This window comes from Haliotis asinina, chromosome 9 (genome assembly GCF_037392515.1).
Source record: "Haliotis asinina isolate JCU_RB_2024 chromosome 9, JCU_Hal_asi_v2, whole genome shotgun sequence".
NCBI lineage: Eukaryota > Metazoa > Mollusca > Gastropoda > Lepetellida > Haliotidae > Haliotis > Haliotis asinina.
In genome coordinates, this window is record NC_090288.1 from 41,718,316 (window position 1) to 41,736,021 (window position 17,706).

General features: G+C 38.4%; 1 protein-coding gene across 1 annotated transcript in view; it reads left to right on the top strand.

Moving 5' to 3' along the window:
- LOC137297404 (glutamine--tRNA ligase-like) overlaps positions 1–12,600 on the top strand; it is a 77,956-nt gene extending 65,356 nt beyond the window's left edge. Inside the window, exon 23 of the mRNA XM_067829406.1 lies at positions 8,819–12,600. Within this exon, the coding sequence (XP_067685507.1) occupies positions 8,819–8,869 (51 nt within the window). The 3' untranslated portion in view covers positions 8,870–12,600. The remainder of the gene's footprint in view (positions 1–8,818) is intronic.
- Positions 12,601–17,706: the final 5,106 nt, after the last annotated feature.

Here is a 17,706-nt window from a genome sequence, read left to right on the forward strand (position 1 = left end):
GACAGTTTCACCTCTTGGATGACCAGTAACTGGCATTAATTATGACTTTTTTGGACGGTTTTGCCAAGTAAAGCTGTTGCACGTGGTTGGCGACAGCTGTACATTTTTGATAAATTTTGTTAGCAAACCCCTGTCCATACATGACCTAGACGACCTAGTCTCGGAACGTTTATGACTTGATAGAAACAAGTGATGACTTGATAGAAACAAGTGACAACATTTTTTCTAAAAAAACGCCCAAGTGAGATGAAAGATCTCAAAAAAGTCTTTACATAAGTGCTGGGCGGAGAAGAGAATTATACGGTTCAGGGGGCTGTGAGATGGAATGAAGTATCACTGTATCTCATGAAAACCTCTTCACCCAGCATTACAATGGAAAGTAAAGTAAATAATAAATGCAGTTCTTGTTTTGTATGCTTTAGTAAGTCTAGTCAGCTCTAGGAAATAGTGCCTTGTTATGTTGTAGATATATACAGGAACAATTTTTTTATAGGTAAACCGCTTCTTTATTTGAATGGTTGCAACGTTTTGGTGTAGATATTAACGGCATTGTCATGAATGATTATCAACGTTTTTGGTGTAGATGCTAACGCCATTACCATGCAAATGTTGAGAACGGTGCTAGCATCTGCAACAAGACATCACATCCACTGTAATAAAGAAGTCTATCCATTTAAACATATTCCTGGTCATAACAGCTTCTAAATGTCACTGAAGGAACTGCAGATATACTAGTATACTGTAATATCAACTTCCTGGGACTAAATATTAGATTGAATCGAGCTCTTAATTGCATTGTTCATTGGGAGCATCGTTTTATGATAAATGCCAGTGTTCGTTCCAAGTTCAGCGAACCAAATATGACAATGACTTTTGGCCTGAAACTTCAACATGCGAGGAAGTTTGCTGGATTTTATATGGCATTAAAGGCAGAGGTTTGTTAACGTATCAGGCCACTTAACCAAGCAGCTATGATAACCCAACTTCAGTGACTCGCACTTGTTCTCTGGTTCAAGAAAATAGGCTGTACCCAGTGTTGTACAATTAGATAATGGAGGTGTGGTAATGGTAATAAACCACACACATTTAGACAGAGCAGTGTGGTTGGGCTGTGGTGGTCATATGACACCAGGTAGAGTGGTCTCCCATACACAAGCTTGCAGGGACTCCAGAATACAGCTCCTTTGTCTCATGCTTGTTGTAAGACTTGATAGCACGGTGGGAAGTGACTGATAGCAAGTCTTTGTTGCAAACTGTGTAGATTAGCTATTATTCTGTTACTTATTTTCTATTCCTACTTCGGATGGAAATGGACTCTCACTATCTATTGCAAGCTGTGTCTCCCTCCTCTCTCTCTCTCTCCTTCTCTCTCTCTTTTTCTCCCGATCTCTATCCCTTTCTTTCTCTCTCTCTGTCTCGACCCGGGGTAGAACAGGCCTTCAGCAACCCATGCTTGCCGTAAAAGGCGACTATGCTTGTCGTAAGAGGTGACTAATGGGATCGAGTGGTCAGGCTTGCTGACTTGGTTGACACATGTCATCGTTCCCAATTGCTCAGATCGATGCTCATGTTATTATTTACAGACCGCCGCCATATAGCTGGAATACTGCTAAGTGTGCCGTAAAAATAAACTCACTCACTGTCCTCCCTCTTTTTCCATTGTGTGTATGTTGCTCTCTGCAGCCAGCCATCCATGCATCATCCAGCCAGCCAGCCAGCCAGCTCATTGTAATCTTAGCTCGAACAAATTGTGAAACACATTTCTGGTATACATGGTGTGACGTATGCTGGAATATTGCTTGAAGCCTCCGTAAAACCAAACTCTCTCATTCTTTAAACACATATAAATTCTTTACATTCTTAGCATTACATGTGATTGTGACTTCAAAACAACCAAATATTTGAGCCAGACTATCAGGTATCAGGTTCCACAGTTTGGACTTCTCTTCCTCCATCATCTGCCGGTGCCAATCATGGTACTACAACCAACAGGCATTGTGGGTATTTGCAGAATATTTATGACATTTCCAAAGACAACACAATATCGCCAAACCACCAATTACTTATGGAGGGCAACAATAAAACTAGATCCTATTTGTGCAGGGGTTAAAATTTGCCTAGCACTGACAGCTGAGGGTGATTTAAGGAGGGGTATTTGGCGATAGCATCAGGCATGCACCAGTCTGTCGCAGATTCATTTTGAGGACTTTCTGGTAACCTCCATTGAAAAGGTCGAGGCCTGATTGAAAAATTTGGTTTTGCCCATGGTGGTTTGATTGAAAAAATTGTTAGTCAGAGAAATGTTTTTGATCTGTACCAGAAAAAACTATTATCATAGTCCGCACGGCCCATTTTGCCTTCTCAGAGTTGGTTTAGGAGACAGAAGCATTATCGGGATGTTTTTAATTTGTTCGGCACTAAAATATATCTCTTGCAATTGAATCAGTCCCTTGCTATCCTTGGAGATTGAATCCTTTGACTTTGATTGCAGCTGTGTGAAAAGTAGCAGATTTATATCAAGGAGGAAGGATAACTTCAATTATTTTGCCTTGTTCAATTACACAATAAAAATATGGCTCTGTTCATCTTGTGGATAGCAATTTGGGTTTCAAGTGGGCGACCTTTAGGAAGTGACCTTTGAACTTCTGAGTGTCATAAAAAGTTTGGAATTCTCTTTAGGGAAAAATTTAAGACTTGAAGACTTTTTATTCTTTGAATTTGTCATGCTGTTTGGAATGATTGTATTATTTAAACATATTAGTATGGCCAGCAAATTTAGTTGCGTTGTAGGGCTGATTTTTTTTATTGAATAATCCTTAGGCAGATGGTAAAAAACTCAAATTGTTAATTGGCAAATGTTTTTTGTAAAATTGAAAAAAAGCCAATAATGTTTTCAAACAAACACTTAACTTTTTTCCCCCATTCTTTTCTCCCTTTTTTATATATTTTGCAATATTTAAAATAGGTTATTTGTGGCATAACAAAACTAAGAGTCTGGCTTAGAACACCATGAAAATGACTATTATTGCTGTTACACACATAAAGTTATACTCCTTGTTTTAGCAGAGATAATTTTGCTTTTCACATGTGTATTACAAAGTACTTGACAGTATTGAAGCCTGATCATGACAGTCTGTATGGATTAAGCCTGGACTTAGTCCTAATCACACACCTAATGAACGATGAGAGACTCGTTGATATGTGCAGTATGTTAGGTTCACATTCAGGTGATTGTATGCCTTGGATGTGTGTCTGTTGTACATACAATTCACGCAAAGTAGTGACATTTGGCTGTGCTTTTTGTAAGGCCCCTAGAAATTAGCTCTTTGATTTTCATCAAGTTAGATGTAAAATGTGAGACCAGATGCATGTATTGTCTTTTATCATATATTTTCGGAGACAGACTGATTTAGGTACATGTGTACTTAAATTGTCAAAGATAAAGGTTGTCTTGTCAGCATTCTTGAAGTTGGTGAATCAGTTATAAAGCATATGACTAAATATCATTTTTTTTGTTATATAGAGAGATATTTTGGTGTAGATTCTTGATAACAGGCCTGTGAAGATCTGGGTTAGAATTGATCTCTTAGTAATCCATGTTTGTCATAAGAAATTGGAATGTAAGAATCTACACCAGAATTTTGCTCTATGTGAAAAACTGGAAGTTGTTATTCATACAGTCTAAGTAAACTTAGCCTCAGTGCTTTTCGTAACACTTCACTACTTCACTACTACTTTCGTAACACTTCACTTCACTGAGTCTTAACAAATCCTTATGGGAGGTAACCTTTGAGATGGACCACTCACAACACAGCTTAACAAATCACGAAAGTGGACATTCGCACAATCCTTTTGAACATTTTATCTCGAAAAGGTTCATACCCGAATGATTCCTAATGCTGTTAAGCATACGATCGCTTCTGGGTGATGCACATGGCTCACTTTACAACCATGACAACGGTGAGTAAACAGTCGCTCAAAATAGTGTTTTTGGCAATATTCAAGGATGTCATCTTGTGGAAATATTAGCTAATGGTAACCATGTAAACCCCATAGTGTATATACTGCAAGTCAGATAACTGTGTTATATGAAATATGAGGATTTTTGTTTGTGGAGAGATCTGTGTCAGTGACCTGACTATTTTGTAAGTTGTCTGATTGGTTAAATCTATTTAACCGTCTCCCATTTGATTGGATGGTCATAGGTCGCTCAAAGGTTACCTGACACAACCTCCTACTAGGGTTTGTGGTGGAATGTAACGAATAACACTGAGACTAAGTTTACTTAGACTTTTATTCATAAAGTCGACAGTGTAATGCTTTATTGAAGATAATGGTTGACACAAAGAACTGTTTGTTCGACCAAGATTTTGAGTTAAAAAAGTAGGATAGAGACATAATTTTCCTCATCTGGTTTGGGAAAGGGACAGTGAAAATTCAGGTAGTGAGTTTGGCTAAGGTATGGAAGCCTTGCAGTTTATTGGAAAAGCCACTTTTAAAAATTTCAATGAAAGTCTAATAATCATTTTATTGTGGCCTAATGACTGACTGCAACAACACTTTGATTCCGATATAATGCCCTAATGTTGATTGATTTAACAACACCAGACAAGATGGCTGACGTATACATCAGTCGGCCCACTCAAACAACAACAAAATGTCAACAAATACTGCCCCTGGTGTTAATTATTCCATTTGATTACAGGGACGCTTGAACACTAGAACAACACAGTTCGAAACATTACAATACTGCTGCATTCATGCAAATATGATAGCTGACGTTAACATTGATTAGACAATTAATTCTGGATGTGTACTGGGTGAAAATGGCAAACTAACGAAATGAACCCAATACAGGCGTCAGACCCGCTGTCTTAGCTTTTCCCCTTGTGAATTTAATTTGGGCTCGGAAATCACTGTGCACAATACTGAAGGAATAATGAATATTTATCATACAATCTGGGCCGACTAGGCCTATATCACAACACGTTTTCAATAAATAACACATTGAGCTAATCAAGGGCTTGGCAGTTTAGGGTTAAAACAGCACACTGAGGAGACTTAAGAATTTCTCTTTCTAGCCTGTGTTGTAGTCCCAGGAGGGGAAGCTTTTAAACTGCAGCTTGTGAAAACAGATCGAAACAGACTGGGGACTATATGAATGTATGTTCTGACATATCAAGGCTAGGAATATGTAGTTTTGGGAAATGACATGCCTTGAGGGAGTTCTTGTACTTGGGGCCCCTTGTCTAGAATTGCTCAAACTTCATTCTTTTTATCCCCAGTAGATTTTCTGTTTTTTCTCCTCGCACCATTTTTTGGCATTGTGTTAGATTTGACATTACATCATATAATTTTTATAAATGATCTATTTTTTTCCTGAGTTGAAAATCAAATTTTTCTTTTTCAAGCGGGGAAAAATTTAGTTGTGATTGGTTAAAAATTAATGGTATGAACTAATATAGTTTTAATTGAATTTGAAAAATTGAAATTTTATGTTATATGACTTTCATATGGCGGGATGATGATAAGGTGTCATTGGTGGAGTCCCCATGAACATGAGATTTAATTCAGTTTCTGTATTGATTTTTTTCCAAAATGAAATTGAAATGAAGAAAAAAATGTGCATTTTCCAAAATGAGCCATTTTTGCCACAAGCTCATACTACGGGTGTACACCTAATCTTTTTAAGGCGAAGCAGAAAAATCCAATGTAATTGTGTTTCCCATTTATTATAGCAAAAAGACATGTTTATTTCCTTGTTTGATATTAACCAGACGCGGAAGCATCACAGTTAGCAGGAATCGCATAATGGAAAACCTCTGTTTCTGTCCCTGTTGCTAATATCACAAGCAAGGGGCAGTGTTAGAGACCCCTCTTTTATCAATGTCGCTTTCTTTATTTGTACCCAGTTGAAAAAATGTGATGGCGCCAATCATTTTGTCATTTTCTGCAAATTTCTGAAAGGTTTGGTCTTCATTAATGATAGATCATGAGCAATAAGCTCTAAACTGCATTTTGGTCCGACCAGATTTCTATGATCGTAATCTGTAATATTGAATTAGTGCGTACATTTTATTGTTGATATCTGTTAAAAGGATGCGAGAGAATTTTTGATTGAATTATGTCTGAATGTGAGCATGGATGAAGTAAGTTCTCGATCATCTAGTTTTTCTTCTGTGTTTATGAGACGTTTGTCTGCCTATCTTCATCTGGTTTGAGGAATTAAATTATCTTCATAAATCTCCAACTGTGAGAATGAAGGAGAGAACTGGATTTGCTTGGATGGAGGAATTATTGCCAGGAATTCACTGCTAGAGATTTTGATGGCTGTGCTAGTTGAAGTTCAGACAGTGTGGTAGCTGGGTTGATTAAGTTTTGGAAGGATTGCCAAAGACCTGGGTTTGATTCCTAGGATGGTTAATGAAAAAGGACAGAAAATTGGAAGTGATTTTTTTTCCATTGTTACTGATGATGTTACTGAGAGTACTAGCTATTTACTCATTGAAGTACCCAGGCCCTGCTCTCAAAGCAATTGTAGGACGAAGTGGATCGTAACCCCCATACTTCAACATAGACTGATGACAGTCTGTTGCGCAATGATCGTTTTGAGGAATAGGACCCTGAGCAGTTGGGTAGCCAAATGATTGAAGTTTTCACTCATTACGCCAAAGACCCATGTTCGATTGCCCATGTGGGTATAATGTGTGAGCCCATTTCTTGTGTCCCTTGATATTTGCTGGAATGTTACCAAAAGCAGTGTAAAACCCAACTCACAATTTGGAAATCTAGAAATAGTTTTGATTTCATGTCTGGAAAGATTTTCATTGTCTATGTTGTATAAGTGGGATGAATTTTAAAAATTGTGATGAATGTGTTTTCAAGTTTGTGAAATACCTCCTAATTTAAGTGAACAAAATCAAAGGGATAAATCAATCATAATGCAGTACTAGTGATAGATCAACCTGCCACACTTACAAATTACTGAATTTGAATGAATATGAAGGGCAATGGAAGTTTTTTACCCACCCTGAACTAAGCACTGCCTGCCATGCATTAGCGAAACAAATGAGAAAACAGAACTGAATTCCAAAGGGGAAATATCAGATAATACCAGCCAATCGGTATTAGTCTTCTTTGATCTCCTCATAAAAGCCTTCACAATTAATTATAGTATAGTGCCTGTTTTGTCTCAATATTTCCTCCTTGAATGAGACAGGGTCTTATCAGTTGGTCATCCCACCAATGACCATCCCAGTATACCAGGGCAGATGAATAATACAACCCTGATGAATATGATAACACCTCATGTCCAGGGAAAGTCATTCAACAGGTTGATATGTATCTGAGGGGCTTGATAAGGGGCCATTGGGGGCCAATTTCCCTTGGCTATAACCTTTGCCTGTGATAAGGGTTCCCTTGAGAAATCTTGACTTTTAGGACTTGTGGCAAGTTGAGTCTATTAGTTGTAGTGAGTGTTTGTGACTACCATGGTATATTGAAGAAGCTGAGTTGTACCCTAATTAAAGGTGGTGTTTTTTTTAATTACTGTGAGTGCTTTTAGCATTTGTGAAGATATATGTGTAACTAAAATAAAAACATGTAGCTTTTCCGTTTGTGTATTTGGTTTGGTTGCACTATCACTTTATTGAGCCCCAAAGGGCATGTCTGTGTTTAGAGATTAACCATCCTAAACAAATTCTGCAATTCTGCAATGGGAGAAAAACATGGAGAAAAAGTAGCTAACATCAGAATTGTGGATAATTGCAGAATTTGCTCTTTTTATCTATCAGTGAACTATTTCTCAACCTCTCTTTCAAATCTTGTCAAGAAAGATGCCCAAACCTTTAACAAGTATTCAAACATACAAAATCATATTTATTTCATATCATTTTGTGTAAAATACAGGGTGCTGTTATACAATACAACCTCAGCTCTAAGATGAAATTAAGCCTGTGTTAAGAAATGAAAGTTACAGTAATAAGATCTCTTTGTACAACAGCACCCAGATAAGTGTAATCCTTGAAGATAATTCTTATGGTGATGTCATGATGTCACACTTTAGGCACTCCTGTCTGTTACCCATACTTACAGCCATAGCTGTCTGTCAGCAAATGACCAGTCCAGGTCAAGAGGAGTATGTTATTTGTCCATGTTGAGTTGGGAAGTGAGTTATATGATGGGCAGGTGCTGTTCCACAATAGCTGGCACTACTTACCTAGGTCGTTATTCTCAAAATGTTCATAGCTCTAAGAATTCTTAACTTTGATCATAGCCAATGTGTTAAGAATGGGTTTAAGAAATTTGTGGGGCTACAAACGTTTCGAGAATAGCTAGCCTGGAGATATCTTGTCATAAGACATTTTATGGACGGTGCATTGTCAGTCTAACAGCCCCTGGACCACATAGTCCCTTCCGACCAACCCTTGTTGCATTTATGAAAGTGTTGAATAAAGCATGTCTAGTTATACTTGGGTTCTGAACTTCTTAGCTCACTGAGGCTTGTTTTCAGTTCAATTCGAGTTACATGTATTTGTTTGTATCAGAATTCTGTATATTCAGAGATTAGGTGTCTTTCCAAGTGTGTCATCATGGTGGGATCTGTTTTGTGAGTGGATGTGTGTAAACTCTTTTCATTCACTCATCTGTTGAATTTGAAAGCCCACCTACATACCCACTCACTAACTTTTTCACTCCCTACTCACCCACTCTTTCATTCATTCATTCACCCATCCACTCATTCACTCATTAGAGTATAATTATACTGAAACAAAAGAATTGCTCCAATCACTAAGTTACAATTATATTCTCTTTGCAGATGGTATTCAACCGCACAGTGACACTGAAGGAAGATCCGGGCAAGAACTAGACAGTTACAAATGGCAAACTGCCCTGACCAGGTCGTCTTCTGTCACAGACAGGTCACATCTTCTGTCCACTCAACAATTGTCAGTGCCAATACAGCAGCATGCACTTGCGGCCATAACAGATACAGGCTATTACAGTAACAGACGACACTTCCATCTGAGGCAGACAGCAAATTTAGGTTGAACAATGTAAGATTTGACACATCAGCAGGAGGAAGTTGTATATGTGTATAATTTATGTGTTAAGCCAGAGTTTAAACAGTGTTTGTCCATCAGAATATTTCATAAATCATTACATGATTGTTAGCTTCTTGTGAATAATTTCAATCTGATATTTGTCTGTGTTAAACCAAAACATGATTAGGATATATCTTCAGACGTAACTCTGTTGGCCATAAACTGGTTGCATTGAGTTTCATTGTAAATGTAATGACACTTCAAAAAGAAACTCCCACTAAAATGAATGGGTCTGGTACAGACAAATCCCACAAACAAAATATGAATTATCCATTACGTTTTTCTAGAGTATATATGTTATGTCATATGTTGTCATCTGTGTCCAAATATAACAGAACTTTGAAACAGATAATCAAAGGCATCATACTTGCAAATCAAGGCCCCCTCTGCTCATGTTGTGTTGTAGATAGTTTTACATTAAGGTTGCAGAACCAAGAACAGAATACCATACCAGGATACTTCAGGATCTCTAAACTCATCTCAGGGAGGAAGTATTTCATTTTCATCAGAATTGTTTTTAAAAATAGCAAATTCAAGCCACAGCTATATATTATGTAATTACATATGTCTTACATTGTAAGAAAAAGGGACACGTTGACATTTTCTTGAAGGCATGTTTATTTGGAAAGATGAAACTATTCAGCTCCTCAACATTACAAAATATGCTGAAATGCATCCCAAATCCTGGCAGCCCCACGCATGTATCACATTTCCCCATGTATTCAAATAGTCATGTCAATTTGTCTCAGAATATTAAAATGAAAAGGAAACAAATATTTCATCTGTCTAACTCAAACATTTATTTCATTAGTAACAGCAGACACTTAAATCATTATGACTTGACACTCTAAGTGAAGTGCACTTGGATAATTGTAGTGTAGCCTGGAGACAGTTTGTATTAACACCACATTCAGAGCAGACGCAGTCCCAGCTGGAAGCAGACGACACTTATAACACCTAGTGGTAGACACTACATTGCTGGGTGGATGATGATGCTCTACTTCATCATCCTATCTGTTTAATATTTGTGTCAGACCTCCTGGTTGTAACAAGTTGTTGACATATCAGAACTGACATTTCAATCTACGTTTAATCTCCAAGCCAGTCGTCTTCCTGTTATGAATAGATAGTGTTTTTTTTAGAATTTCTTTGCTCATTTAAACTGGTATATCATCCCACCTACCAAATCTGCACATGTCAACATGTTCGGTGTGAATAAACTCTGCATTCACTGCATGAAGATTATGAAATTACGATGTGATAGTAACCGTGTGATATACAATGATAAATAGCTCTCTTTCCCATCTCGGGGAGGTGTATTTACTAATGGTTCCGAAACATAACTTGAGTATCTATCAAGCATTCATTCATCTCAAAGGGAGTGTAATGATTAGATTGTTGGAAACTTTATTGGCAAATATTTTATTAACAGAGAAGTCTGGATTCAAAAGGTTGACTCTGTTTCCAAAGTATTTGAAATTCAAAATCTAAGTTAAAGGTACACATACCCCTAACGTTAACACTGAGCAGTTTGAAGTCCTTACATTTACAAAGTTAACAGCAAGCCTAGAGGACCATATAGTAGAATATCTAACAAGGAATGGGGTTAGCCACGTGGTTAAAGGAATTGCTCATCACCCAGAAAATTCTGGTTTGATTCCACACATGCCTCCACATGTGAATATATGTATATGTATTGGATTCCCAGCCAGGATATTGGTAAAAGTGATAAGAAATCATACTGATGCAGTCTAACATGGAATAGTTGGCTACAGAACATCATAAACCAGTTCAGAATTGTACTTGATTGCTTTGGCAGTTCAAAATTGTGGATGACATTAGTATATCATCCCTTTGATCTCCTCTGGAACAACATCAGCAACTGCAGTAAAGCAGATCCAGTGTGTGTATTGCAGTGTTTCTGCACATCGATGTGGTGATACGGAGATATGTCTCCCTGCTCATCATTTCCAGTAATTACTGTGCTAATACTCATGAGACAAGTTAGAGAAAATTGCTTTGTACTAATTTGATAATATACATCACTAACTTGTGACATAAAATAGCTAGTACATATTGATGATATTGTGTTATCCTAACATCTGTTTGTGTGATGTGTTCATATTTGTTTCTATTTAGTCAGGGACCTTGATGTTCTTAAGTGACCTGCTATCTTTTATTTAGGCTGGGAATGGTTGTTTTATGATTTACCCTTAGGTTGTATGCTCAGATGACATTTTTTGATGGACATTTGGTATGTCCTTAAAATTGTTTCATGATATTGTAAAAACAATCACTGACAGTTTGAAACAGTGGCCAAACATATACTTCGTATCTATAAAAAAGCCCAGACTATCAAATGGTTGTTTCTGAGGAGCTCCTTAGTCCAAGTAAGAAATCTGTGTTAATATAAAATATATTTAAAAAACTAAAATCCAGATGGAGCCAAGAAGCCAGATTTCAGAGCTCAGGCAGTGTAGAATTGTCAAATCATTCTATACTTAATTTGGGTTTATTTTTTAATGTATTTTCCAGGGTCTGAGAGACAAATCATTCATAGGCTTCTATTAATGACTTTGGTTGAGGTTTGGAAGTAGTTAATTCTCCCACAGGTGAGGGGCAATGGGTAAGGTATTGTGTAAGTGCAGTATGATTATATAGTCTGTCGTGTGACACAGTTGGGCATGGTGGGTGATATGATGGATATTGTGACAGTAAGGGCGAAATATCTCACGTGTTGCTTTGTTTGGAAAACTGATGCTTGTGTTGAAATGTATCCCTGCATCCAGTGGATCAAGAGGCAAAACCAGTGGATAACAGTGGATACAGACTGTAGCCATCACAGGATAGAATTATAATGAAATGATACCATTGCAGCATCATGGCATGAGTTGTCTCAGTGTTTCACGTTTTCAGTCAAACATTGACCCCTGTGCTTACGTACTAAAGTCCTTTGATAACTTTGGTATATTCAGTAGCATCTTAGTGCACCTCTCTTTGTCAGCGGCAAGATCAGAATGATCATTGTGACGTCATAATGATATGACATCATGATTGAGTTCCCATCCATGGAATAGTTCACACAAAAATATAGAACCAAAAGTAAGTCGTCATGTAACACCATCTAATACAGGTGAGGTGGCTGAGATGTCTGAGTCATTTTTAACTCAGCAGTGCACTTTGTGGACAGCCTCTCAGAATCCCAAACCTGTGATAATAAGCTGGAGTCATGTTTTTCTCTGATTTTGATTTCTAAACTGGTCATTGCCCTACTGTGCTCATGGGTTCTTGAAGATCAAAGATCTGAATCACTGATGTGACATTAAGCTGGCACACCCTGATATGACTGAAATAACCAATGTTAAGTCAAACTCACTCAGTACAGAGTGAGGTGGCCTGAGCAGGATGGACTTGTTTCATGTGGCATGTTTGTTCCTGGTTCTGCCAGATATGTCCTCCAAGCACCTGGCGTAGACAATAAACTACCTGAATCTGATTGTGTCTCTGTCTTCTGTGAATTGATGTTGTGCACAGGTGTTGCTGACAGAGTGTGTGATGCTGGAGTAGAGCTGAGGACTGCCACCATGATTGATGCTGCTTAAGAACTATACAAGATGGAGCTTGTAGAATCCATTGTGACACTTCGGCCACACCTACAGATTCTATAATGAGACAGTGTGTTTCCATGCTTTTCAGGTTGGTCTAAGGGAGTAGAAAGAGCTTAAAGATGCCGTCTTAACTTTCAGTACCTGAAATGTGTCCGAAAGAAACCAGAACCACATTCATTTCAATTGGGCGCTTGTATACACAGCTGGATTAAATGTCTGAATTGTTTCATGATGAAACTGAGTTTTGAGTTGAGTGTTGTCATGAATGATTTTCAGTATTTTCACAAAATGGTATAGTCTTAAAATGCATTGCCCTTTCTTTCTTAAACTGTCTTTTTAGAGGAAGAATTACAAACTAAAGCTTATTTTTCTGATTTATTACATCACTTGAAAAAAAAATATTTTGTGCATCAGGGGCTGTGGGGTAGCCAAGCATCTAAAGCATCTGCTTGTCACACTGAAGACCTGGGTAGAACGTGTGAAGCCCATTTCTGGTGTGCCACCACTTGATATTGCTGAATTATTGCTAAAAGCAGCGTAAAACCGAACTCGCTCAATTCTGGTGTTCCCCACTATCGATGCTGCTGGAATATTGCATAGTGGCATACTCATTCAGTCACTCACTCTTTTGTACATCCTGTTTGAGATTCATGACATTTCTATAGCCTGTCAAAATGTTTCAGACACCACCTGGGCATAAAGTTAACATCTAGTGTCATTTGTCCTATCGGAATATACACCTATCGTGAAGCCAGAACCAAATTGAAATTATGTTAACCTGACGTCACTTGTCCTGTGGAGTACATCTATTCTCTATTCTATCCCAGGATACAACTGTCACTTACGTTTCTGTTTGGAAGTGATGTGATAATGCTCCTTTCACTAACCTCTCATAACATGTCTTGTTTGTGACAGTCAGCAGACTGGATGGCTGCATTTGGTGTTTTGTTCTGCAAACTGGGTGTAAACATCTATGGTTACACATATATAATAAATGCAGGATATATATTATGATTCAAGGGGTGGCTTTGGTTCTGTGCTGTACCACGGTGGATGGTATCCATGGAGTTCTTCTTGATGGCTTAAAAGGTCTTGCACAGAAATAGATATAATCTGGTAATGCTTCCCAGACAGTCCTTTCTTAAAGTAGAAATAACTATCTACGGCATCAGTGGCACATTCAATGGTCTTTTTTAAAGTCAGTCATCATACCAAACCTGGTAATGACACCTTTGTTGACTTCATCAAGGTGTTTAGCCTTAATATTCTGCAGCTGCCTGCACAACTTGTTTAAACTGATGTGTCGACCAAGTCAGTGAGCCGGACCACCCAATCCTGGTAGTCGATTGCAGAAAACCTAGGCCATCACCTTACCAGTTGATGCTCCAGACTCTGGGTTTGTTGGTAGGGGTGATGTCATATGTTTCCAAGGTTTACGATAGTTAGTCCCTGGCTCATTGAAGCGTCCCCTGGCCAAGAGGATCAGCTGTGATTGCTTTAGAACGTCATAGATTTTAATGAGAGATGATGAAGAACCAGGACCCAGGCGTCTTGGAAACATGTGTCCTGAAACCTCTTTCATATTCTGATATTTCCTGGCGTGTTCTCCACTGTCATGAGAGATGACTACTTCATTGGTCGTGTGACCTATGGTTATTCGTGGATCATGCACATCTATATCATGTAGTACACCAAAACTCTCTTGAGAAGCGGCAGTTTTTGGGGGACCTCTTAATCCTGGTTCTACTCTTCCTCTACTGAGGACGGCTTGTCATCTCATTTGCATCAGTGATCCTTGTCCCCACGGGCTGCGAGGGGTCGGGATGTGGTAGATTTCTGGAGTGTGTTCTTTTTGTTTGAAATACCTGATGAATTGTTCATCAAGATTTTGTTCATTTTAATCAACAGAGTAACGTAAGTTTGTAAGTTTGATGTCTGAAAAAATACCCTGTCTGGATGTCTATTTGGTCCACTTGTAAGCACCTGACTTGTTAATGTAGTAATGCACACTGTTGAAGTTAAACCTCCTCCTTAGTCAGGCTTATCACTGCGCCGTCGTCGTGAATATATATATATATATGCTTGAAAATTGGTAACTTCATCAAAATTAATTCATAATATTTTGCTCTTAGTTTGAGAAAAATAGTGAGTGTGTGAGTTTATTTTTACGCCACACTCAGCAATATTCTAGCTATATTTTGTCGGTCTGTAAATAATCGAGTCTGAACAAGACAGCCCAGTCAGTGATCAACAGCAATGGGGAACCGATTACGTGTGAACCAAGTCAGCGAGCCTGACCACCCAGTCCCGTTAGTCGCCTCTTACAACAAGCTTAGTCGCCTTTTATAGCAAGCACTGTTTGCTGAAGGACTGTTCTACCCCGGACCTTCACGGGCCATGAGAACAATAAGTGCCGAAACAGGTTAGTCTTTCCTCTTTGTGCAATGGCTGAAGTGGACCCATCTTTAACCACAGAGGCGACATGGCTCACAAACCATAAGTACCTGACAGAGGTTCACATGTAACCACAAGAGACAAAACCATATTCCATATCCATAAGAAATCTATGCTAAAACAGAGTCGATTGTTCCATTCTTTTTTGTATTATGAGCATATGTTTTGTTCATGCCTCACTCAGCATTACAGCGGTATGACGGAAGTCATATGGAAGCATGTTACAAGTTAAAATGGGGAACTTGCATCGGACATTGCTTTTGTTTTAGATGCATAGAGAATCTCGCCCAAGTGTCTACTGATATTAATTGTATCAAGTCGAGTTGATTAAGGTACAAATAATATTTTTACCTTTCTCAATGAGTGTTGATGTAATTGATATCAGTAGACTCGAGGGTGAGATTCTGTTAATCATAAAAAATCATTGCTCATTAGATGTCAAGGAGAATGCACATCTCTCAACGCTGTACTACCATTAGACTTGCAGTGCAGCGATGTCGTAGCATAGTGACGTCATCAAGTTCATGACGTCAAAGTATATGTCAGGGCATTGTTTCACAATCTGTTGTCAAAACGATATCTCCTAGGAAATATATCTCCCGTGGAACACAGTTTTGGATGATAAATGAAATATCCCCCACATGTGTGAGTTTTGTGAACATATGGACACGCCCACTGGTCTTGAGGTCCCGGTGTGTAATTCTTTACTGTGGATGTCATGATGGGATGTGATAGGGGCTCAAGATATTGAATGTGTGTGTCTACTAATGCACCTTTGGGATTTCTTGTACTGAAAGAGGAGATTATGTAGTCAGGAGTATAGCCATATATGTTGCTCACATTTGCATTTGATGTACTGGGCGATGTGGACTTATAAACGGGAAGCTTTATGTACAAACAGTAGTGTTTCGTGGACTAGATCTGTGTCTTTTCATGTCCTGCTAAATATGACCAGACTGTCATAAAAGTCTCACTTGGTTGTTTTTGATCAGGATGAACTGGCCTTTTTAACCTTTATGATCACGAGGTCTCTCTTTTGTTTGTGATCAGGATGAACTGGCTTTTTAACCTTGGAGAGCACAGGATCCCTCTTTCGTTTGTGATCAGGATGAACTTTCTTTTTAACATTGATGAGCACAGGGTCACTCTTTCGTTTCTGATCAGGATGGGCTGGCGTTGTGGACCATGATCACATAATCGTTTTCTGGTTCTGTAGAGGATGAACCTATTTGTGCCAGGCGGCATATTAATTCACTGGACATCATTTCCGTCTAGTAACATGAGAAGTATATAAGTATGAACACCATTATAGTAGATGTGTAAAGTTATGAAGGGCATGAATTCAACATATAGTCATCAATACGAATTACGGTTGCCAAAGCAGACAGAAGTGAATCATCATTATTGTGGATCTTAACGCCTTGTTTAAACCATTAAGTCTAATAACATAAAACCAGTGATATTGTGTTAAACTTCACATGAAACGGAGCGGATGGTAAATATATTTGCCTAATATCACTAAAAGCTTCAAAAGGACGTTCATATTTCAAAGAGAAGCTGCCCCTTCATCAAATTTTGACAGCACGTGACTCAGAACCGCGAGAAGACCATAATTTTTCTTCGCATCAAGTTCGTAGCGTATTTTTTTCCCAATCTTCAAAATGTCGATGACTTCGCGTTTCATGATACTGTGATTTCCGACGTCCATCATATTAATGGTACCTGCAGATATAAAAGCCGAAGACACATCTATTCGTTTTTCAACGTTCTCTGGTTGGAGAAAGACGCCTACGATATGTACATAGGAGCAGCTAGGATATCCGGGACTGCCAAAATCATAAAAACTCAGCGCCAGTATTTTAAAAAAACCGACTCCAGTCTGTCTACAATATGAAAAACTTTTCATTATCTTTGACTGTTACTTGATGTACATTTTCGCCAGTTTTGTAAAAGCAGAGATCATATACCCCTGTATCATTCCTGTTGCTTTTGTTTGTTAGATGTTTAACGCCGGTATCAACAATATACCACCTAGTTTTTGGCGTTCTGAAAATAATAGAGTCTGGACCAGACAATACAAAATACGACATCACGAGTATCGATCTACGAAAGTGGTATACGATATCATACACGAACGTCTCCTTCACTGGGTCCTTCGCTTAGGTTACGAAGCATGGATCTTATAAAGCAAGAATGTTTGACTGTCTGATTTATTTGATGATTGTCGTTTCAGGTCGCCCTCAGCAGTGTTAAGTTCTATGACAACGATACATACAGTTGCTGAAGTGTTACAATTGTCATTCTGAGTTGCCTTCCTAGGTGACAGTGTCAGCTGGTCATGGTTTCATTCCGTTCCTCACGGTAATTGTCGTGATGCTGTTGTTTGAGCTCATACATTGCTATAGTTTGTTGTCTGTAGTTTAACATCAACCTCTACAATATTCCAAGCCATATGACGGCGACACTGGTCATAATCGTGTAATATTCAGGACAGACAAACCATTGACCGGTATCAGGAACATCGATGACACACAAACTAG